General features: G+C 42.4%; 2 protein-coding genes across 9 annotated transcripts in view; one reads left to right on the plus strand and one right to left on the minus strand.

The window, feature by feature from the left end:
• LOC147034366 (centrosomal protein of 85 kDa-like) overlaps positions 1–25,735 on the minus strand; it is a 167,196-nt gene that overhangs the window by 38,918 nt on the left and 102,543 nt on the right. For all 7 annotated transcript variants that reach the window (XM_085881550.1, XM_085881534.1, XM_085881557.1 and 4 more), the window contains one exon: positions 19,123–19,770. In XM_085881550.1, the coding sequence (XP_085737676.1) occupies positions 19,123–19,770 (648 nt within the window). The remainder of the gene's footprint in view (positions 1–19,122; positions 19,771–25,735) is intronic.
• LOC147034367 (sarcolipin-like) lies at positions 11,252–12,606 on the plus strand. Of its 2 annotated transcripts, none has more exons than XM_085881641.1 (2): positions 11,252–11,412; positions 11,985–12,606. In XM_085881641.1, the coding sequence occupies exon 2, from the start codon at positions 12,040–12,042 to the stop codon at positions 12,133–12,135; it is 96 nt and encodes a 31-aa protein (XP_085737767.1). In that variant the 5' UTR covers positions 11,252–11,412; positions 11,985–12,039; the 3' UTR covers positions 12,136–12,606. The 2 variants fall into 2 exon arrangements, with proteins under 2 accessions (XP_085737767.1, XP_085737761.1); XM_085881635.1 differs by having other exon boundaries at positions 11,253–11,412; positions 11,933–12,606.

Here is a 25,735-nt window from a genome sequence, read left to right on the forward strand (position 1 = left end):
GACGTCATATGATTCATCCTTCTTGTCCAAACTGGCAACAAGTCAAGCGAGGTAAGGGGAGGGGACCCCCGAGAGGGCCATTTATATGAGGTCGCCACCATCACACTTTGAATCCCACCATCTCCCCTCCTCAGCAGCGAAGAAGAGAGCCCAAGGTCACGACATCTCCACTGGTGCAAACATCATCACCTGGGGCAGGGCTCCGGGTGAATTGGTCAGATGCAATAGCAAAATGGTTAGTCCTTGGACTCCATCAATGGCAAGAATAATCACTTAATGGCCAGAGCCACATGACATCATCTAATTGGGCTTATGATGGGAAGACACCACCTCAGTGACTGCACCACATCAGATGGTGTGCCAGAGGAGATTGGCAAGGGGGGGGGGTGAAGAGACAGGATATCAGCACCTCCAAAGCGAGATTCTCTCTCTCTTTTACTGGGAACGCTCCCTGGTGCTGGACCATTCTTCTTGTTGCTGCAGTCTTGCTTCGGTAAGGAGCCACTCTACACCTCTCTGCACCATTCCCTCGAAGTGAATGAATCTTTGGAAAGCCTCGCCTGTTTCTGTATATATGGGTAAGTGTGTGGGCCCATGGAGGTGTTTCGGGGGATTTTTATATTTCAAGTTTTTTTTTGTATTACAATTGTTAGGATCATTGGTATCTCCCGCGACGAGGCTGAGTCTTTGGGCCTCTCACGCTCTCTCACAGCAGGCAGGTCGGTGGTCTTTCTGTCTGTCTTCAGTCTCCTCTCTGGTCTCGTCCCCCCTGCTCTGTCTGCGATATGTCCCACCATATTTCCGCAGGGTGCTCAACGTCCGCCAACAACCCCCTTATGGTAAAACTACCAAAATCATGAATCACTGCTCACCTTCACTCTTTCATTCCCACTTTTGGAATAAACTCCCACACTCTCTTCAATCCCATTCTTCCGTCCAGGCCTTCAAAACAGCTGGTAACCACCACCTCTTATCTTCCTCCATCTCAAACCTCGATCTTTTCTACCCCCGTTAATCCACCCCAAACCCACCTCCTTCAAATTCCCTGCTTTCCTTCGTGAAAGTCCCTGTAATGTCCATCTTGTATACTCTGTGTTCCCGGCCCCATCCCTCTTCCTTCCACAGATATTCCGGTTCTGGGTTTGGAGCGACGGCAGGGTCTCTCAGGGCTCTTTATTGACGTTCTCAAAGCTAAGTTTCCGGTCGTTATCTGTCCCGTTTTAACTGTTTATTATCCACAAAGCTGCCTCCTCCCCCTGTCCTCTCACCTCCATCTCATCACTCCACCTCCTAAAATCCTCAACTGCCTTTTGTCCCCTCTCTTACCCCCCCCCCTCTTCCCTAGCACCACAGAGCCTTTTCTCCTCCTCATCCGACACCCTCCCCTAGCTATTCTGCAATCCCCCACACTCTTTCTACAACTCTCCTTACCTCCCTCCTCCTCTCTTGTCCTACGCTCCCCTCCCTCCCATCTCCTGCACCCAAAGCCGCCTCCCCTCCCTCTTCATTAACAATGTGGACCTCAAATATCTGGAGCCTTCGCTCAAACTCACAGATCTTTCCATACAGGTTGCCATTGACAAACCAGACATAATCACCCTAACAGAAACTTTCCTCCCTCAAGACGTCTCTGACTCCCAAGTATCTCTCCCGAGTAACTCCCTGCTCCGGTATGACTGACCTGAGCCTCGTCCTGGTGGAGGAGTTGCTCTCTTCATCTAAGACTCTATTCCTCACTCTCCATGCACTGCCCTCACTCCCCCACACCCCCAGGAATACCTCTGGCTTCGGCTTCCCCTCCACTCGAACCTCATGTTTATATGTGTACTGTACCGTCCACCTAACAGTGATGACTCCATCTACACCTCACTATCCAAAAAGATGGACCAACTTCTATCTTCTCATCCAAACTCTCTTTTCTTCATATGTGGTGACTTCAATTGTCATCATGCCAGTTGGCAAGGTGTGGGGACCTCTCTCACCTGTCATGGCACTTCAGCAAAAAACTTCTGCGACTCATTAGGACTGCCTAAATCGGTCAACTTCCCGACCCGGATCTCAACCAATGGTACTCCATCTCTTCTGGATCTGATTTTGACAAATATCCCTGAAAATATCTGCTGTTCTTCCTCCACTCCAATCGGTTCATCTGACCACGTCCTTGTCAAAGTGGACATATCTCTGGTTGTTATTAGAGAACTACCTCAGCGCCGTCGCGTCTGGCATTTCACTCAAGCTGACTGCCAGGGTCTCCAAGCAGCCATCAAACTTCCAGACTGGTCTCCAATCGCTACTTTCTCAAACATCAACTCATCCTGGGAATTCTTTCAAAGAAACTTGCTCTCCCTCATGCACAGATTTATCCCCTCTCGTCTTCAGTTGTCCTACCCTTCCTCCCGCCCTTGGTTCACTGAAGCTTGTGGCGAGGCAATTGTCCTGAAACAACTTGCCTTTGCCTCATGGAAAGCAAACCCAACTGAGGGTAATCTCAGTTCCTTCAATAAGGCTCGGAACAAGTGTGTCTCTACCCCCAGGAGAGCCAGAAAACAACATCTTTCTCATCTCAAGTCTGAACTCTCAAACCTCTCTCCCTCCCCAAATCCTGGTGGCATCTAATCAAATCTGTTTCTGGTGTATGTTCCCCCTCCATCCCCTCCCTTACCTCAAATGGCCACACTGCTGATACCGCACGTGAAAAGGCTGAATGCCTAAACTCGGTGTCCTTTTCTGTCGACAAGGTGGAGAGCTTGCTGTCAAACCTCGACTCAGATTCTGCAACCGGTCCAGACAGCATCAGCCCACGTGTCATATAAACCTACTCCTCTGCTCTTGCTCACCCTCTCTCTGTTCTATTCACCCTCTCATTTGTTCAAGGTCATCTGCCATCTGCTTGGAAATGACTGTGCTGCATAAAAAAGTGCAAAAACAGATCCCTGAAACTACAAACCAATCAGGCTTCTCCCAATCATCAGCAAGGTTATGGAATCCATCATCGCTTCAGACATTAAATCCTTCCTCTTCTCCAATGGCCTGATTTCCAATCATCGATTTGGTTTCAGACCAGGTCACTCTACCCTGGATTTGCTGCTTCTGCTCTCCCAACAATGGATGGAGGTTCTCAATGCTGGACATAAAATCAAAGCCATATCCCTCGACATATCGCATGCTTTTGACACGGTCTGGCACCCTGCCCTGCTCACCAAACTCTCTTCCCATGGTACCCAAGGCCATCTCCACTCATGGCTCGCAGACTTCCTCTCCTGTCGTAGTCACCGTGTGGCCGTAAATGGAGTTCTTTCATCCCCTCTTCCTGTCCAGGCTGGAGTTCCTCAAGGTCGCGTTCTGGGCCCTGTTCTTTTTCTGGTTTTCATCAATGATCTCTCCGACTCTCTGGAAAATCCTCTTTATCTCTTTGCTGATGACTCCACCCTCTGTTGTACCATCTGTCATCCCTCAGACCGGCAAGCAGCAGCTTCTTCGCTCTCTGCAGATCTGCGTAAAATCACAAACTGGTCCAACACGTGGAGCATGTCTTTCAATCCGGACAAATCTCACACTCTCACTATGTCTCTCCGAAAGGACCGTTTGTCCCGCCAGATATGTCCGTTTGTGTCCTGTGTCTGTGTCCTTTTAATTAAATAAATCCATATTTCATAAGAGTATGAGCCATATTTGCAATCCGCCTCCTGCGTGTCGCTCCTTTCAAAATAATTGGATATACCGTTAAATTAAATATCGTTGAATTGATTTGGGGTAAATCAAGAATCAAAGCCTGGTGTTGGCTTAGCGGTTCGGGTGGCTGGCTTGGGACTTTCGGGTCCCGAGTTCGAGCCCCTGTCGGACGTTGAATTAACACCACGTGGGGTTGACTCGGCCTGTCATTCTTCCGAGGTTGACAAAATGAGTTCCAGCTTACTGGAGTAATAACCATTCGGGGTAACTTGTGGCGGAATGGCGACCCATCCAGCACTGTACTCCTTGCCAATGAAACTGCCTCGGCAGCCCCATGCGACTATAATGTGAAAGGAATGGGATTATTATTAAATCAAGAATAACCCTCGTTTGGATAAGTGTAGTGTACTCGGCATCACAACATTTTAAGCACGCGGGCCATCTGCTCAGGGCTGCCGGTGCTCCAACTTTATAACCTCCTGATACGGGACTTTTGAAATGACGTAATATGTCCCAGAATGCAGAAACCCAGAGAAATAGTGATCTTCGGGGTATGGTTCACATGTTCTCTCGTACATGCGTGATAAAGGTGAGTTACCTGAAATGGCTCACTAAGCTTCTTTTAGAAGCCAAAAATATTTGAAAAACTACCTGCAGGAAAGCGGGGGTGTGCCTCTGCATCACAATAGAGTTTGAGTAAGACATCATATTGGGATTTTGGTGCTTTTAAAGCAGCGATGGAAAGGTCCTATCTGGGGATTATGAATGCACAGGGTAATTTTAAAATCAACTTTTTAAACGATGTTTATTATTAATCATGTTGGGGGGGCGGGGAGGTTGTGAGGCCTGCAATAAATACTCGTTTGTTTGATTCCGAGACCACAAGAGAAATTATACTAGATTTTAGCATCTATTGCTAAAAGAAGTGTGTGTGTGTGTGTGTGTGTGTGTGTGTGTGTGTGTGTGTGTGTGTGTGTGTGTGTGTGTGTGTGTGTGTGTGTGTGTGTGTGTGTGTGTGTGTGTGTGTGTGTGTGTGTGTGTGTGTGTGTGTGTGTGTGTGTGTGTGTGTGTGTGTGCGTTTTCATAAAGCATAACATTTTCACTCTGCTAACTCCCCACCCCACCCATCTCTCTCACTCTCTTGCTCTACCCTCACCAAAGGAGAGGGTATTGCATTTGGGTCCGTTTCTTTGTCTGTCTGTTTGTTTGTTTGTTTGTCCGCACAGAACTTTAGTGTTTTTCTCCACAACTGCTTGTCAGATTGACACAAAATTTTCACCACAGGAGCAACTACCCATATAGAATTTTTTATTGATAATTACGATGTCATAGGTCACTTGGTATGGCAGCCATGTTGGAAAAAACAGAAATATTTTGGACCTCTGTATTGCTAAAACCACACAAAGGAAAAATTGAAACTTGACACATGGCAAGTACTCCTCATGGGGAATGTGATTATTTTATGATGTCATAGGTGCCTTCGTTATGACATCATTATTGCATATGTAGAACACTACACCTGATGAGCATGAAAAATGTTGAGGGTCATCGAGGGATAAAATAGTCCACAGAAAAAAAAAATTGATGACGTCATCGGTCACGTGATTCGGAAGCCTTTTTGTTTTTGGTTTTTTTTAACATTCAAAAATCTGCATCTCTGAAGTGGCTGAACAGATTGAGGCAAAACTTTACATGTATGACTGCCTATCCATGAGCAACAAAAAGTTCACAAATACTTTGTCATCGGTCACATGGTTTGGCAGCTATATTGGATTTACCCTAAAACTTATTAAAAAAAAAATTTTCTCCAGAATGGCTGGATAGATCGAAGGGAAACTTCACATAAAATTTGATTTCAATTGAATTTAATCCCATTCTAAATTCAATTGAACAACAATAATAAAAAAACGTCATGGGTCAGGGTCAGGTGCCCAATCAAAACGGGGTTGCATCAAAGTGGTACGTCTTGGTACCCAGTCATCACTGTCAGCATTTATAAAGAGGCAGTTCTAATTATGTCTCTTATTAATTACGTAACACACCAGCACACAAACACCACACAAAACGACAAAAACACCACACAAAATGACAAAAACACCACACAAAACAAGTCCTGACGAAGGTCTGCAATCTTTGATTGCTCTGTTTTTTTTGTTTTTTTTTAATCTATCACTCTTTTGTAGAAGCAGGAAATGATAGACACCAGACACCTCTCATCCACAAATGTTTTTGTGAGTGCGATTTGCATCCAGGAACACAAAAAAGCAGGTTAAAAGTGACCTAGTGGACAGAAATGAGTCACTAACAAGCTCGAATGAGCTAAAATCCTCGTCCTCTTAATGATGACGTCATAAAAACGAATATGACGTCATTGTGATGTATCAGCTTTGCGATAAATTATCTGTGCTAATGCCCAGCTTGATTCCCGCAAACAAAATTCAAACAGCTTGCCTAGTTTCGGAGATAATGGTAGAGGCGATTTCCATTAGCGGCAATATTATGACGTCAACTTTTTTTCTAGGATGAATTTCCAAAATCGAACATGGTTACTGCCTGTGTGTGAGCTTTCTGCATATACATGGCACGTTTCACGAAGATCTGATCAAAACTCTGGGTTGTGAAACAAAAAATATCAAAAAATAGGAATGACGTCATAAAAATTGATATGATGTCATAGAGATGTATCATATGTGTGGTAATTCATACAGAAGGCAGTTGAGATATTTTGACATCATAACTTTTTTTTCTAGGAGGAATTTTCAAAATCGGAGATGGTTACCATCTGCGCAGGGTATTTTTACATATATATGCCAAGTTTCAGGAAGTTTCGATGAAAACTGTAGGCTGTGAAACAAACTAGTTTCAGAGATAATGGTATAGGCGATTTCCATTAGCGGCGATATTATGACGTTAACTTTTTTTCGAGGAAGAATTTCCAAAATCGGACATGGTTACTGCCTGCACATGGCAAGTTACACGAAGATCTGATGAAAACTCTGGCTTGTGAAACAAAAAATGTCAAAAAATAGGAATGACATCATAAAAATTGATATGCCGTCATAGTGATGTATCATATGTGTGGTAATTCATCTCTGCTAATGCCCTGTTCGATTCCCGCAAACAGAATTCAAAAAGCTTGCCTAGTTTCGGAGATAATTTTTTAGGCGATTTCCATTAGCGGAGATATTTTGACGTCATAACTTTTTTTTTTTTCTAGGAGGAATTTTCAAAATCGGAGATGGTTACTGTCTGCGCAGGGTATTTTTACACATATACACCAAGTTTCAGGAAGTTTCGATGAAAACTGTAGGCTGTGTAACAAAAAAGTCCGCAAGAACAACAACGTGAGTAAGACTTGTGAGTGAGTCTCACTCACGTGATCTCACGTGAGTGAGATCCTACACGAGGATCTAAAAAACGCACGCACAGCACATGTGCGAAATGTCTCATAAGCATTCATACATCATTTCAAAAGTCTAGTAGTAGTAGTAGTAGTGCGACTAGAAACACCTGCACCCTACGGGAGCAGCATGGGGTGGGGTGCAACTTTCTGTTGGATGTGGCCATCCCAACTTCGTGGAATGATCACATGCACACCCCATGTACAACCCCAACTTTCCAACTCACTCCACACAGCATTTTAGAAGTGCATATAAGTCAAATACACACACCCACAAGCCAAATTATATTTAATATGATTAGAAATTCCTAACACTTTAAAAGTTGGAAATCCAAAGCTGGAAGTCTGACTGAACAGAAATATTTTTTAGAGAGCTACAAAAGTCCAAATCATAATTGTTCTACTTTATGACTATAGTGGAATTGGAAAGTCATCGATTAACCATCCATTGGGACCATACTCTGTGCAGAGCATTCGTGCTGCCAAAGCAGTCTCCTTGGCTATTGGACACAATCATCCTGGACGGGTCGATGCTTCACCAAATGAGCTTGAATTTCAGTTTTAGAAGAAAATAAATTTGAAAAAAGTTTTTTTCTGTAATATTTTCAAATTTAATTTAAGGTTATTTATTACAGTGGAAGCATGATCGGGATACAAGTTGTGCTGGCTTTAGGAGTGAGGAAGCTGTGATTCAAAACATGTGATAGTAATTCTGAACACTGTGCATGTATCACGATGGTGGTAAGTGGCTCCACTAGCAGCCGGATGTTATGGAAAGTTGGACACTAATTAGGGGTGGCCTTTGGATCTCTGGGCTCATAGGATTACACTGCTGTACAAAACAGCTGCTGCCACTTGTTAGCGCCCAATAAAACTCGTCGTAAAGTCTTACCATTAAACCATAGGTCAAAAATGTATGCTTTCAGCTTCCAAACTATTCTGAAAGTTGTGGCAAAACTAAAATAAGTTTTGGAAAATATGGTATCACAGTCATTAAGAATATGACATCATATCACACTGTACATGTGACATAATAAAATTCCATGCAGGAAGAGACCATTAGGCTCATGAAGCCTGCACAATGCTGACCACCATATGGTTGTTTGGCCATGCTCTATTCTTTTTAAATGCTGAGCATCAAGCAAGGAAGTAGCACGTAGCATTTTAAAGTCTTTGAGATGACTCAGCCAGGGTTTAGAACCACCGACCAACCAGACTCAGAGTAGACACGCCAACCATTAGGTGACTAAGTCTGTTAAGTATGAATAAAATATTTATTATTCACTGGACTACTAAAGTTATTGCATGAAATGGGTAACTTTTTTGTTGCAAAAGGGACCATTACATCACAGTATGGCAAAATTATTGAGCCCTCTTTCAGAATCCTATTTCCATTTCCTTCCTCAACCATTACTTCTTTTACTTTAGAAATGCCTTTTCCCATTGTCCTTTCAGCCAACTCCCTTATTCCCTTCTCTCTTCTATGCTTTATTTATTTATTTTACGAAATCTACCCCTCGCAGACCCTCTCCCACCCTTTTCCCCTTCACACCTCTCAAGCCTCTCTGTTGCCGATGCCAACATTAAACAGCAAGTTTCTTATCATGAAGCATTAGCGCAATGATTTACAAGCTGTGAAGATGCTCTGACAGTTACCTTCATCCCAGTAATGGCCTCCTGAACCATGCCAAAGATTGTACATTTTAAGTTCATGGCAAACATGATGGTTCATTACAATACTGGACAAGTTGAGCAAAGCTCGAACAATTGTGAGCACATTAATATCTGTAAATATGTTGTGGGAATGATTATTCAGCGTTAACAAATGCTCGGTATAGCACAGTTATCTCCTAAATATTTGTTTAAAATAAGCAGAACATAATTAATTGTGAGGTTAGATATGTGTCGCTATAATGTGTTGATAGACGTTCGTTTTCCCTGCCCTCATGTTGTTTCTACTCCCCATCGAGCCTTTGGCTCTGTGTTTTGATGTTCTTTTCCTCGGTATCTGTTCAAATGTTTCTTTTAAAAAGCGCACACACAACCTCGAGGTGCAAGACACCACGGAGGAGAGATCGGGTGCCGTCAGGCCTGTGGTGTCGAACCAAGCTGTTAGAAACGCACCAAATTAACCCAGCACCAAATTAACCACCAAATTAACCTAGCACCAAATTATCCACCAAATTAACCTCGCACCAAATGAACACCAAATTAACCTCGCACCTGATTAACCACCAAATGAACTCGACTTTTGTCACATTTTGTTGTGTTCCAGCCTGAATTTAAAATGGATTGAATTTAAAAAAAATTGGCACCGATCTACAAAACTACCTCATCATGACAAAGTGAAAAAATGTTTTTAGAAATTTTTACAAATTCATTAAAAAAAAATGAAAAGCTAAAATAACTTGTGTATTCAGTAAGTATTCAACCCCTTTGCTATGACACTCCAAATTGAGTTCAGGTGCATCCAATTTCCTTTTATCATCCATGAGATGCCTCTACAACTTGATTGGAGTCCACGTGCAGCCAATTCATTTAATTGAACATGATTTAGAAAGAAATACACTTTTCTATTTAAGGTCCCAGAGTTGACAGTGCACGTCAGAGCAGAAAATCTTCCATGAAGTCCAAGGAACTGTCCATAGAAATTTGAGATAGATTTGTGATGTGGCATAGATCTGGGGAAGGGTATAAAACAATTCCTCGAGTGTGAAAGTTCCCAAGAGCACAGTGAGCTCCATCATTGGGAAATAGAAAGAATATGGAACTACCCAGACTTTTCCTAAAGCTGGCTGTCCGAACAAACTGGGCAAGAAGAACCTTGGTCAGGTAGGTGACCAAGAACCCATTGACCACTCTGACAGAACTATTGAGTTCCTTGGCTGAAATGGGAAAACCTGCCAGAAGGAAAACAGTCTCTGCAGAACTCCACAAATCGAGGCTTTATGGGAGAGTGTCCAGACAGAAGCCACTCCTGAGAAAAAGGCACATGACATCACACGTGGTGTTTGCAAAAAAGCACGTGAAAGACTGAGAGCATGAGGCAAAATATTCTGTTGTCTGATGAGATGAAAATTGAACTCTTTGGCCTGAATGCAAAGTGCTATATCTGGCAGAAACCAAGCACAGCTCATCACCCATCTAACGCCATCCCGACTGTGAAGCATGGTGGTGGCAGCATCATGTTATAAGGATGTTTTTCAGTATGAGGGACTGGGAGACTTGTAAGGACAGAGGGAACAATTAATGGAGCCAAATACAGGCAAATCCTTGAGGAGAACCTGCTTCAGAGTGCAAAAGACCTGAGACTGCAGCAAAGATTTATGTTCCAACAGGACAATGACCCCAAGTATGCAGCCAAAGCAACACTGGAATGGCTTCAGAACAAGAACATGAAAGTCCTTGAGTGGTCCAGTCAATGCCCAGACTTGAATCCCATTGATAATATCTGTGGAAAGACTTGAAGATTGCTGTTCACCGACACTCCTCATCCAACTTGACAGAGCTTGGGCAAATCTGCAAGGAAGAATGGGAGAAAACACCCAAATCTAGATGTGCAAAGCTGATACAGACATACCAAAGAAGACTTGAAGCTGTAATCACTGCCAAAAGCGCTTCGACCAAGTATTGACTCATGGGGTCGAATACTTATTGACGCATGACATTTCAGCTTTTCATTTTTAATTGCTTTATAAAAGTTTCTAAAAAAACTTTTCACTGTGTCATTATGGGGTATTTTTGTGTCGATCAGTCACAAAAAATTGAAATTTAATCAATTTTAAATTGAGGCTGTAACACAGCAAAATGTGAAGAAGAAAAAAAAAAATCAAGGGGTGTCAATACTTTCTGAAGGCACTGTATTTTATTTTATTTTTTTAAACGAATGTGTCTAGTGGATATTAGAAAACGAAGCTTACTTAGGACTATTCTTGATCTATAACCGCTTTAATCCAAATATCCAGCAGTCCCATGAAGCTCAAAAACTAATGATAAACTTTATTAAAACTTTGTGATACAAGAGCAAACAAATGAGTGAAATTCTTTGCCTCCTGTTTTATAAACTGCCGGAATCCTTTTCATTTTGGATAGCATGGAGAGCCAGCTACATATCTCCTACATGTGCACTCCTCACCCAAATAAAACACAATGCCAAGCAAAGCCTTCACCAATTGGGTAACAGAAGGGGGCTGACCCTGTTTGCTGCTGATCCCTCAGCCCGGTGGAACTTATCTTGACCAAGGCTGGACCTTGAGTGCCACAACTCCAGCTGGCAGAGGCACAAGGAGCACACGAGGCTGAGAGGCTGTACCATTGGGTCTTTCCAACTCAGGAATACTGTACGTTTGGCTTTGTTTATCTGTCTCTTCATCCAGTTAAATTGTCTGTCTGTCTCTTAATCTCTTATATTGTTTTTGTTGTCAATAAGTACAGTTACCTGTAACAAAGGTTAAAAGAGGTATTGCAGAGGTTGTGGAAAAAAAAAAGTATTCAAATGCTCTTATTATTTGTTTAAAAGTACATTCATATCTCCTTGTCCTTGCTTTTCAGGTGTTATGTGTGCTCGCTGATCTTTCGATTTAATTTGATCTAAAAAGACAGATTACTAACTAATGCTGTATGAGCCAGCACTTATAATCTCTGCACTCCATATAACCTTGCATGTTTAAAGACCGTTCCCATACTCTATCCTTGCATGTTTAAAGACCGCTCCCATACTCTATCCTTGCATGTTTAAAGACCGTTCCTATACTCTATCTTTTCATGCTTAATGGCCGACCCCATACTATAATTCCTGCACTTTCAGTCCCTTTCATGTGAGCTCCTAACACCACCACGGTTCATGTTCCCCAATTATAGAGAATTGTCACGCACCCTCACGGACTCTCCTGCTTTTCTTTGCACCAATCAGCTGTGAGCTACGATCACCGGTCTTACTATCTTCACCACCAACCACCTCCATCACCATGGAGAAATCCACACAGGAACTTCTCCTCAACTTCTTCCTCGTCCTTATTACGATCCTCATCATCTGGCTCCTAGTCAAGTCCTATCACGAATGATTCGGGTGTAGCCATGGTCGTGTTCGGAGATATTTAAGTCATTTTGGTAGGGGTCCCTCAGCACCCCTTCCTTACTCCATACCCTCTGAAGATCTTAAAGTGCATGTTGTTGTTTTTTTTTTCTATCTTTTGGACAAATGTCGTTTTCTCCGTCTCCCAACCTGGTGCGTTGGTAATCCGTGGTGTGTTTTGGTTAATTTGACCATAAATTAAAGCATCATTGATGTAATAATTATGTTATACTTGCACTGAAAATGGTAATGAGCACAAATTATGTTTCTAAGCATGTTGTACTTCATGTAAAGCCACTGCAAAGTGGTTTCAAAGAGAAACGATGTGAGAATCGGCAATGCAAGATGGCTACCAGTATTCAGGGGTTGTATATGAACCCTTTCTTATACATGCATGACAAATATGGCATGTGCTCATGTTAATCTGTCCACAAAGAGCAATACAGGTCCAGTGTGACAACACCTGTCCATGGTCTGCATTGGGGCATATCGCAGGGTGGAAGGAAAATGCATCGTGAATAACAAGTGAGGATAGCAGTGAACACTGATTAGACAGATAAACAAAGACACGGAGTAGAAATGGAAAAACAGCCGTGCCATGAACTAGCCTAGGGTGAGGCTTGGGTTTCCCTTTCATTCCAGGCTATTTATTTGGCTATAACCAGGTAATTCCAAACAACACAACTCATCCCACCATTATATAATTCTAGGCATGCATTCCAAATGCATTTCTCAAAGTGTTCCATGTAAGTACACTGAGATTATAGGATTGTCTTTTTTTTTATAAAATATTTGTTAATTGTAAAACCAATAGCATATACAAGTGTAGCAACCATACATATGCTGCAAATATGATGCGCATCCTGTTATTTCTCATCTCGATACATAGTCCAGAAAGTAACATCAGCTCGGTTCATCGAAGATGAGTTCATGTCTATGTAGCTAAAGAACGGAATAAAAAAAACCCACCATTTTTCCCCCCACCCACTGTATCATCCTTCTCTGAAAGCTCCTTTCCTTCACTGCAGTTTCCCTCCCTCCTTTTTAAACTCAGCTGCTATGTGTTGAGAGACATTAGAGTCCATGGCACATGTATAGAACTGACCAATTTCTCCCTCTTGTATTCAGCCGTCTCAAATTTTTCATTGTCAGGTCCTCTACTGTTGCCAACATTACCTTGTTACAAAACAATATTTTGTTTGCCTTTTCCTCAATACAATCACAATGTGAGCTAACTCCTGCTGCATATTGTCCCTTGTACAAACAAACCTATTAATTGTCATTCTTTCCTAGTGGAGGAACGTGAAGGGCTGACAGGATAGCTCAAAGGGAGCATGACACCTTTAATCTGTCTATAGACTCATGTTTGATTCCTGACCTGACAATAAACTGTCATGAGACTGGTGCTTCGCATGCAGGGTGTTACACCAATGAGTGTGCCGTCCTTTGGAGGGGATGGCAAGCCAGCTGTCTTATCTGGAAGTACTGTATTTGTTTGTGGATGTTAAAGAGCCCACAGTGATCTTTGAAAAGAGTAGGCCATCATGTCCTCGTACCCTGGCCATTTTATAATTTCCTTATTTTTTTTTTTTTACAATGATCTAAGGCTAGTGGAGGGGTATGCATGTATGTATGTATGTATGTACGTATGTGTGTGTATATATATATATATATATATATATATATATATATATATATATATATATATATATATATATATATATATATATATATATATATATATATATATATATGACATGTAGTACACAGACATTAGTTGACATTGATGTACATTTACATGAATTATAAGAAGCCTGGTGTTGGCTTAATGGTTAAGGTGGCTGGCTTAAGATCTTAGGGTCTTAAGGTCAAGCCCCTATCGTGCCGTTGAAATAACACAAGGTGGGCTGACTGCCTGTCATCCTTCCGAGGTTGGAAAAATGAGTACAAGTGTCTTGTTAATAAATAGAGGGCACTGAATCAGCAGCACAGCTACAGTTTCAGAAATAATGCAACCAGCATCCACAGGCTGCATACGAAACAACAACATCAATTTCAAGGACATTAATAGACAATGGACAAACATATATGGCATATGGGATTTGAACCTGGTGAACCTGCATCATGAGTTTAGATGGGAACCCAAATGGACCAACCTCACTGTGGTATTTGGGATATTGCTTTGGTTGAGGTCTTCTTGGGCAGGATTCTGCAATGAAATAGTGGCCTGTCCAGGGGTGAACTGAAAAACCACACAACGATTGAATATCTTAATCCTAATTAAACTAGTTACTAAATGTTTGAGGAATTAAACCTTCACTAACTGAAAATTCCATCATGATGAGGTGAGTCAATCACAGGTTACACCTGTCATAATATTGGCCTTAAGATTGGAGCTCAGGAAGAGGGAACATTTAAAGTTAGAGAAAGAAAAGCGATATTCAATTTACAACAATGAAAATGACAATGACCCCTTCGAGTATGCTGTGTTCAAGGCAGCATTTTACAGCTTCAGTCTTGAGCATGTGTTTCTGCCTTCGATGAGCATTAAAACACAAGGCCTTACTTTGGCTAGTCCTGTATACTACTTCACTCCCACATTTATTGAGAGGTACTTTTATAAAGGGAGAAGTGAAAGGTGGGGGACAGCCGTTCTAGAAATTCTTCATCAGAAAGACAACCTTACAGGTCACACATCAATCCTTGCATGTCCTCCGGACAAGAACAATAAAGGCACGTTGTCTGCGTTGGCAATCGTCATGGTCGTGCCTGGTGCGAGAGCATGTTAGGTTAGAATGTGGAGAATTTGTTCAAAGGTCAAGACTTTTTGTGAGTTGTAATGCTAATGTCCACATGTAAGTTTTAGATGACATCACTTGTACAAGACTCACTGTGAAAAATAAAAATAAAAATCAAGCAAACAGACAACACTAAAGCTTTGTTGGCACCATAAAAATCATGGCGCAAACAAAAGTACCTAAAATAAAGACAGAAGGAATAGAAGTAAATTGGAATGTGAGGATACACACACAAAGCCAAGATGTAAAATACACTCTTAACATGTGCCTAAAAATAAGTATATAAATAAATAAATAACAGAAAATGTCATTGCACCCTCACGTGGAAGGGTGAAGAAAGTAGAGCAGATCTCCACAAGGGCATGACCATGAATTGCCACCTGTAGTGTGAAATGATCACGTGGGTTTGCACAAGTTTAGACATGGGGATCGATTGTTCGCAACAAGAGATGCACAGTGAGGGAGAGATGTCTGATTGTGAAGAGATACGGTGAAATTAATCAGATCACCGAGTGGAGTTGTCCAGACTCGAGATGGACGTGCATAGGGCGGCCACTGTTGTACACCTTTCCGGCCGATGAGTAATTTACAAATCCAATCCGCCGGTTGAATCATTACCGAGGCGCAGCTATGCCACTGACCTTCTAAAGTTTTCCTTTGCATATCTCATGAGACCCGATGAAATTTGAGAATAGATGAGAACGTCATTGGATCCGGTTAAATATCACAGACTTTAAAAAAAAAATGTATAAGGATGATGCAGTGCCCCCATAGACTGGACCAGGAATGAAGTTATGCCAGGATAGCAGCACACAAATGGACCTACTATTTTTGATAGGTACTGTGGTATCCTTGAAATTGTCACTGGTTAGAAAACTAAGATTGGTCCTCACCGGGTAAATTGGCAAATCCAAGCATTAACCAATGTCGGCATTTTCCTTAGTGTAATAATCCAAAAGCTGTGATCGATGTCATGGGATATTTGATGTTGCTGAACAAATGTAAGCACAGAGGACACCCAGCTTAATGTCCACTCCAAAAGGTGGCCATAAAGTGCCCTCTACTGGCCCTGGATGGACATTTTAATGGGATTTAACTCCCAATGACTATGTACTGTAAATCAGGGGTGGCAATTCAAACAAGGTACACAGAGGTCCCGAAAGACAGTGGGATTGTGGGAGGAATATGGAATGGTGCACTTGGTTTTTATAGTTAAAAAGGCAATGACCAGAACATTAACAGGGATAAGCAAAGGTGTTTTTCACAAAGTTTCAGAGCGTGTTAGCACGAAAGAGTAAAACGTAGCTTGGTGTTTACATCACAATTGCCAAGTTGAAATTCCAAACCATAACCAAGCTTCGGAAATAACTTTGTCTTGAGCTAATCTGTCCAGACAAGATTCCCAAGTCCTTAAGTCATTTGATTTTACATCATAAGGTCATGGTACCTCTTACCTTCATCTTCAACCTTCCATTATCAATAAGATACAAACAGAACATGCAATGATGTCACGTTTCTGTCCCAACTGACCCCAACAGGGAGACCTTCAGTGCAACGTGATCAGAGCAAGATGTAAAAGAGGGCATCCAAAGGTGCCTCAAAGGTCAATTGAAGGACTTGAAGAAGAAGAAAAACAGCTAAAGTTATTGGAGGTCCAAGTGTGTGCAAGAATAGCCAATGGATTATTAGTGAACAGCATGATGAGTAATACAGTTCTAAAGATTGCGAGTTACAGAAAATGAACAGAATTGTTGGGGTGAACGACCTCATGGGCAAAAGTGAATAAGCCTACTGTGAAGAAAGCAACACGTGAGCGGACGCCCCCAACACGCGCTTCGTGCAAGGGGACGGTCAGGTGTGCAACATGCCACCGGCTTCATATCAATGGAAGAGCCTGTTGCTGAATTTCTTGTTGATCGTACTGGTTCTTTTGCTACTTCTTTTAGCATTGCGTGTTTTTTAAAAAACAGGTGCACAAAATGATTCTCAACACACCCTAGTTAATAATCTCCACCACGATCCCATCACCTCCACGTGAAACTCTCTCTATATATATATATATATATATATATATATATATATATATATATATATATATATATATATATATATATATATATATATATATATATATATATATATATATATATCCATCCATTGGGACCACACTCTGTGCAGAGCGTTGGTGCTGCCTAAGCAGTCTCCTTGGCTATTGGGCACAATCCTAGATGGGTCACCACTCCGACACAGGATACCAGCATGCTGGCACTCATTTTGCCAACCTCGGAAGAATGACAGGCAAAGTCAACCCCACCTGGTATTAATTCAACAGCTGAGTGGGATTTGAACTCAGGATCCCCAGATCCCACGCCCACCACCCAAACCATTAAGCCAACACTAGGCATTATATATAATTAATCATTCCTATTATATCCATCATCTGAATCGACCCGAATAACAACTTAAGAATCTTCAGCACCTTCATGATATCAATTGTCCAGAGCATTCCTTCATTATTAAACAGCAATTATGGGCGATGATTCCACTTTAATTAAGTAAGTTATTCTCATGTTTTCAATGTGGAAGTTTTGTGAAACACTGCACTTTGAAGTGCCCTGCGTGGTACACATCGGCACCTTTAGATATGATCACTTCACTGTACAAAAGTCGTGAGTGTCAGAGTGCTTGCTCTGACACTCAAATGCCTCTTTAGAAGGAGATGCATCACCAGTTAGCACTTTATTGTTTCACTGCAGACATCATGGAAATGCCTTGTGTTTCAAACATTTAAAACAATATCCAAAACTCGCTTTTGACTCGTTTCTTTCTTCGTGTAATCAATTGCATTACATGGCATCTGTGCATTTAACTTGTGTGGTGTTTATAAAAGTCCATATCCTACGTATGGCAAACACACCTTTCTGGTGCTCTGGTTGAAAGCAACACACAAATCTTGGCCTATTCTTGTACTTTAACAGCTCAATTTGATCTGATAAGCCTGAAAAAAGGTTTTATAGCCACAATGATCATCAAAAAGACAAGCTTTACCAAACTCAGTAGGGTCATGGTTAGAGCACATGGTCTAAGTCTGATGAAATTTGACTAGGAGGTCAGAGGTTCATAGTGGGGCAACTTAGCTAAATATAGCATAACAATTGTGCATTTTGTGAGGAAAGCACCAAATTTGGCACACTAGTAGCCTATCATATTATGAACAGATTTGGATATTGGGCCATCTCAAATTCAGCCGCTGATGGCTATGGCAGCCATTTTCCACTGCCATCAAAAATTTTGAGATGGCCCAATATCCAAATCTGTTCATAATATGATAGGCTACTAGTGTACCAAATTTGGTGCTTTCCTCACAAAATGCACAATTGTTATGCTAAGTTGCCCCACTATCAAACGTGATCTTGGCCAAGTGATATGAAAGACTAAAAAGGGTACGTGCTGCTTCGTTGCTTGATGCTCAGCCATTACAAAGGATAGAGCACAGGCAAACAACCATAGGTTGGCAACCATTGTGCAGGCCTGATGGGCCTATTGGCCTCCTCCTGTGTTGAAGACCCTTGTAAGGGAACTCATATTATTATTATTATTATTATTATTATTATTATTATTATTATTATTATTTTTACAACTTCCAAACTTCACGAGAAGGTTGCTTTTGGAAGGAAGTCTCTACAACAGAAAGATTGAACTAAGCTCTGGTTCATCTGGACAAGTTATTCATAAACTCCCGAGTGAAAGGGATGAATAAAGTCATGTCATTTTACATCTGCTTTGATATTCCATGAGACTAGTCTTAAACAACCTTATATGGCATCGCTGCTTGATGGGTACAGTGGTGCCCTGTTGGTGAGAACAAAGGACTGGGGTATCCCAGAAGTTGTGGGTCAGCAGGATAATGGATTTTGCTTCCAATCTCCAGTAAATTAGGATTGTCTCAGAAGAATTGCTCCATCATGTCAACTGCCAAGTAAAAACCAAACTAGCTCATAATTGACCTTCAAGGTGGAATAATCTGCCTGTCCCACCAGGTCTGCTCTATATGGGATGTGAGTCTGCTCACTGTGTTTGACTCTTACTCCTTCCCTAGTGTCTTTCAGTAGGTCATTATGAATGGCTGCAAGTCCTTTATTCCCTACATTAAAAGGTTTTATCCTTAATGTTCTTACCTGCAGTTCTGCCACACTCTTTCGTAGTTCCTGAAGCTCTCTGTGAGGCCAGGATGACCCAGCTGACCCCACAGACCGATCCAATACTTGGGTCAGCAAGCCATCCCCAGTCTTCACCGGGGTTTCCACCGTTGGGCCAAATGGCACGCTGGAAGCTGCTACTTCAGAGGCAGCCGAAACAATCGTCTTACTCCGCACCAACAGTTGCGACTGTTGAGGAGATGAAGATGGCCCAGGTGGTGGAGTTCGAGTGCTCAACACTCCATCACCTTCTCCTCTCACTTCCCTCATTCTTTGCTCCTGGTCTTCACACTCCCTCATTCCTCTAAGTGGCACCATGGGAGAAGACCATCGTTTCTGAATGTCACTGCAATAAAGAGAAGTCCAATTTCCCATCTGTTGTTGTCTGTTACTTTCGCTCAGCCTCTGTGGTACTCGACCACCATCTGGCACTAGCCTGGACCTCGAGTAGGTTCTACTACCAAACTCCTTGCCTGTCTGGATATTTTGGCCCTTTCCTGACAGTCCATCTGCTGACCCATGACCAGAATGGTAGAACTTGGTATCCAAGCTGGAGCGTAGGGGCCGTCCGGATGTTGAAGGACCTGATGTTCGACGCCTCGTGACAACGGGTAGATCAGAAAAGGACTGTGGATTAAAGGGGGATAGTAGAAACATTGAACAGCAATTAATATTGTAGAATTAGTGAATAATGACACTTTTATGGAATATAAATAATGAATGAAGACACACTCTCATCAGACATCTGCAGTAAAAAAAAGAGCTGCACACCTCGATGTTGCATGGCCAAATGGTTATTCATATATAATGTCAAGGTGAAACCGGTAATAGATGTTTTATCAGTGAAAGAGTAATATTGTGTGATTGACTTTTGTCCAAGGCACAGACTGACTATTGTTCAAACAACCCCTCCTCTCTCACTCGCGATCACAGCTTACCATAGGTGCATGTTGCATTTATAATTATACACTGATCTAAATGCACTGCACTTCTCTTTTCACAATCTGCGGAAAAAAAATGTGTTATCTGGCTGTCCCGCATGCTTTATGACTACGAGAAAAGAACTTGCCCTTACAGATGGGTTAATTCCCTCAGAATTATGGAATGGATAATTCCCACAGGATTGGCATATTATGGTATGACGCGTAATATTCCCTCCCATCACGGGCTGCGCTATGCCGTACATATTTGCATAGAGAGAATCGGGGTCCTTTGCCCACTCCCAACAACGTGGACAATTAATTATTTTTTAACACCTAAACCATTTCCGTGCACACCCCGAGTACAACCAGTCATTTTCAACTCACTCCGTCCAGCGGTTTACGAGTGCAGAGAAGGTAAACGAACAAACTCACAAACACACAAAGAAAGGGACGCTTCTTGAATTATCATAAAATAATAAAATATATGTAGCATGTTGAGCTCACAAGACCACACAATCCATGCAGGAATCGGATATTGGCCTTGTGAGATCCCACTACATTACACAGCAGTCTCAATTTCGATTTCAACTTTAGAGGAACAGATGAACTTCAATTGACACTTTAGCCAAAGTGAAAAAGTTGAAGCCGATAAACACGTCGAGTGAATACCATCGCCATCTATTGGCGGAACAAACGGTGAACAATGTGACAATTTCATAACAGATTCTCCTACGTTTCAGAGAAAAAAAAAAGACAACTTTCCTTGGGACCTTTCTCAACCTTTTCAGACACCAATGCTGCAGTAGCGACATTTAAGAATTGAATAATGCCGTCAAAATTAAAAATACAATTATTACCACTCGAAAGACAAAATTCACACCAGTAACACTATTAGGCCCTGGGCTGTCCACCACTATCGTTCCGTGAAAAGGGTGCGACTTATTTTCACTCACAATATGGTCTAAATGATATTTGCTGTAACGTGTAAAAAGTTCTCCATGTGAACAATGCCCAAGTCTGAGCATTAATTAGAAGTTACACGCACTATTTTTAAAGTGTAATCGGCGATTAACTGCGTACGTTGGCCGAGAAGTCGGCCAGTTGGTGTCGCAATATCAGCTGCAACCAATCAGCAGGCGTATTTTTGTAAACACGGGTACTACTTGTACTGTCGTGGCAGCTTCCACGTCGGCCTTAACTTAGTGACGTCCCGAGCAAAATCCCAGGAGAAGTCGCCTTTATGGTGTGTTTTGCATCTGTCATCGGTACAACAACAGAATGTATGTCCATTTACTGAGGTTAGATGGGGTAAATATCACGAGTGCTTGGAAAAATGGCTAGATTTACCCGGGGAAAGTGGTGGCATCGCCCGTTCGCGTTATCACAGCCATGCTGGCATTGGCTTCACAAATATTCCACAGAGTGCTGGTTACCATCCGACGTGCTACAGACGGTTCACCGATAAAAAGAGACAGCTTGCGAGTAAGAAACGATGCTTGCACGCTTTTGAGGGAGCTACTGAAGTATCTGCAGTAGATGTTTCTGTTCAAAAGCCTGGTGTGCTGTCATCACCAAAGAAGAGCCTGCGATCAAGATCGGCATTGCCAATCTCTTCACAAGGCCATATCCTCCCACGTATTTGCATCATTTGCAAGAAAGAGTCACGTTATCTTAACCGAGTCCATGGGCCAAAGCGTGATAAACTAGTTAAAGCTGAAACACTCACAGCAGGTACGTACCTAGCTATTTGTTATGAGCTAAATCAAATTTGATCATTTTGATTTGCCATTCTGTCTGTGTACAAGTTTGTTGAAGAGAAAAGCAAGTTTCGTCCCACCTTCGATTTCTGGACGTCATACTTGGAGATGGTGACTATATTGCTCCTTTTCATTCGAGCCACTCGGGAATCCAACTGGGAGCTCCATCTCGCTGCAACCAGATCTATGTTGCCATGGGTTTTTTTTTTCGTACGATCGAGTACATTATTCCCGATATTTGACGGCTTAATGGGTTGAAATGATTGGCCTTCCAGAGACCCATCCTCAGTGCTATGCCGAACTTCGTGAACGTGGTCAGTGGACAGTCCAACGACAAGACCGACATGGTTTTGCCTCTATAGCTTGCGACCAGGCTATCGAGCAGACTGTCAACCGTGATTCGAAAACATCAACAGGAATCACCAACTTCAGCCTTGATAGAGCAGCCGTTCACCGCTGGATCCTTTCACAGAATGAACGTGCGGCTATAACCCGACAATGTCAGACCCTAGCGGGTAGTCATTCTGAATCACGTCGTCAGAAGGATTTGGATACAGCTCGTACAATAAGGGATGAGAGACACATACAGAACCTCATGTCTACCATCACCTCAATGATGGATCCTTTCGATCCGAAAGCTGACTTGGTAAGCATTAGTTCTGGGATCATTGCCAGCCCCACTGTGAAGCATGATCTCCTCAATGCCTATGAAACCGGTGAGCATTTACTCTGCGGTTTTATGGAATCCCGCTTGTTGATGAACACTGTCGATTTCTACTCCATCCTCAAGGCTCAGAAGCTCAAAACTTTCACTGCACAAGTGAAAAGTACTTCGAGGGTAACATCTAAGAGAGAAATTACCCTAAAAGCTTATCATAATTTGTTCGCACGACTGCTGATCATTGGTCAGACGCGGAAACTCGACATGCGAGAGGTTCTTTCATATTCGCGAAGTCCTGTCTCGCTTCCCCTTGCCAGTGTGGATGGTAGTCTTGCAAAAACCAATAAATCCGCGTTGATGGATTTTATAGAGCGTAGGGTAGACAATGTCCTTGCTCTTTCAATGCCTCATGACCCTGCTGTTATAGTCGATGGCATGGCTGTGATTCAGGGACTTGTCCGTATACCGGAGACATTTCTCAACCTGGCTCAAAATATCCAAGCTGCACTCATTAAAATAATGGTGAGGTTTGGCAGCTCTAGGATAGATTTTGTGTGTGATCGATACCCTGACATCTCGATCAAAAATGCTGAGCATTCTCGACGAAGTACCCAAGGTACTTGTGTAACTAGATTGTTGTACGGCCCCGATCAAAAAGTCCCAAGTCAGTGGAAGAAGTTTCTCGCCAGTGGTAAGAAGAAAGAAGCACTGATTGATTTTCTCTTCACCACTTGGCGGTCAACCAGTCTGCCTAACCTAGGGCGCGATTACAGCATTTATGTGACACATTCTGACCAGTGACACGTGCTGAAAGCAACATCAGGTGAGGTATGTGTAGTTAGTGGATGAGTTGCAGTGTGATCACAAGGAAGCGGACACCCACCTCATGTTCCATGCAAAGCACGCCAGTTCCAGCTACCGTGATATTGTCATTCATAGTCCCGATACTGACGTCGCAGTGATCGCTGTTGCACTCGGTGCGCAAATGCAGGCGGATTTGTTTTTTTCGACTTGCGTGAAAAATTGCGCCCGTGTGATTGACATCGGACGCATCAGAAGTAACTTGGGGGAGGAATTGTCTCAGGCTCTCATTGGATTTCACATCCTGACCGGATGTGACTCGACAAGTTGTTTTTATGGTAAAGGAAAAAAGAAGACCTTTTCAGCCATGTCCAAAAGCGAGACTTTCGTGCGAGGCTGTGCGAGGCTGGGGTCCGATTTCGATATAGCAGCAGAAACCGTGACTTCATTGGAGAGGTTCGTTTGTGCTATTTATGGTCAAGAGTCGGCAGCGGATGTGAATGACGCAAGATACAGAGTATTTTGTTTGGCTTCGTCACCAGAACAGTCTATGCCACCTACAAATGACGCCCTACACCAACATATTATGCGTGCTAACTATCAAGCCGCCATACATAGACGGGCGCTATCCCCCTTGATCAATGCTCCTACTCCAGTTGGCCATGGCTGGTGAATGACAGGGGATGAATTGTCAATTCTGTGGATGACACAGGACCCTGCCCCAGAAATGATCTTGCAGGTAGTCCAACTGCGCCTGTAAAATGTCAAACTGCAAAACAGGACAGTGTTCGTGTCACTCCTCTACCTTGTCCTGCACAGATATATGCAAGTGTCGGAATTGTGAGAATAGTTCGAAAACACCGACCGAAGAATTATTCGAAGGGGGGAATCAACAGGACGACGACGCCGATGATGATGCTGATGACGGTTAGATGAAAATAACTAATGCACGGATTTAGTATAACTAATGTCACATACCACAGCTTTTCGTCGACATCCATCTTCCTAGTCCTTCCAGTAATAATCTAGTCGTGGCATGGCATTTCAGTAAGGCATTGCCTTGATGTAGCAGCTATTGTCTCTATGACAAGTAAGGTTCATTATATAAGGTTCATTATCCATTCACTTAAGGCTCAGTAAACAAATCCCGAGGACCAATAAGGTTCCACCTTACCATTGCGAGATATTGATAATTTTTGATTTGGTTTCCCACCGATGTGTGAATTTCCATTCGTGTTTCAGTGAGATTGACAGATTGTGATACATGGCTTAATCAGTCATAGGAAGATAATTAAGAATTAATTAGTAATTTTGTGAAGATGATTCTGTGTAGTCTTCCCTTAGCAGAATGTGGTGTAGGTTAGTTAACATCTTCGCTGTTCACATTTCCATTTCTGTTTGCACAGAAAGTGTATAAGATGAGAATGTTATCCGTCTTTTAATGACGAAGTGCCTAATTACTGTCAGAATGTGATGGCGATAATCCATTAATGTTAAGTAAGCAGGTGGTTGTATCCGTGCGCGCAGTTTCAAATCTCTAGCTCAGTCGATGTGGAAGATGAAGCCTTGTCAATATCGAGATAATTAGTGATAATAAAAAGATTTGATCGCGCTCAGGCTAAAGTAACGATTTGCATTGTTTATATTTTCCACATTGGCCACCCCAGGACCACGATATTTCCTAAAGTGGAAGATAGTAGTACGTTCTGTGGTCTTCAGTCATTTCAGACATCTCGGTCGGTATTGGAGGTCGATACAGGCTCGTAAAAATGAAGGAATTCCTCAAAAATCGCTTTTTTTTTTGAATGATGCACCTTGTTGCAGTTTTCATTATCTTGACAATAAAGTGTTTACATGGTCAATACTTCTGATTCGTGAGCTATGTTGTTGTGTCTGACGCCCCCGTAGAGTTGAGGCTTGGGAGTTGTATATTCGCCGAGATATACGATCGGCAAAATGGGGAAAAAACGCCAAAATGCCACTTTTCGCATAGGGTGCATAACACACATGCGCATACACACATGATATGTGTGGATATAACATTTAGTGAAGGATGATATGGGAAATGTACTGGTTGACCGGGGAGAGTTACTTTGAGCACCTGCTAAATGAGGAGTTCCCTTGGAACAGGGATATTCTGGAGGCAGTAGAGCCAGTGCAGAGCCCACCACCTGAGATAAAGAATGAATGGGTGAAGAAAGCCATCGATGAAATGAAGAATGGTAAAGCGGTGAGCTGCACTGGTATTGTAGCAGAGATGCTGAAGGCACCTGGTGATATTGGAGTGAATTTAATCACTAAATTGATAAATGCAATTATAAGGGAGACATCTGTCCCAGATGAGTGGTTGAAGAGTGTAATGGTGAATATTTATAAAGGGAAGGGTGATGCCTTAGTTCAGAGCAACGAAAGGAGTCTGAAGTTGCTGGACCATGGAATGAAAGTGGTGG

The sequence above is a fragment of the Eptatretus burgeri genome, chromosome 1 (genome assembly GCF_056783735.1).
Source record: "Eptatretus burgeri isolate ZD-2024b chromosome 1, Ebu_testis_v1, whole genome shotgun sequence".
NCBI classification, from domain to species: domain Eukaryota; kingdom Metazoa; phylum Chordata; class Myxini; order Myxiniformes; family Myxinidae; genus Eptatretus; species Eptatretus burgeri.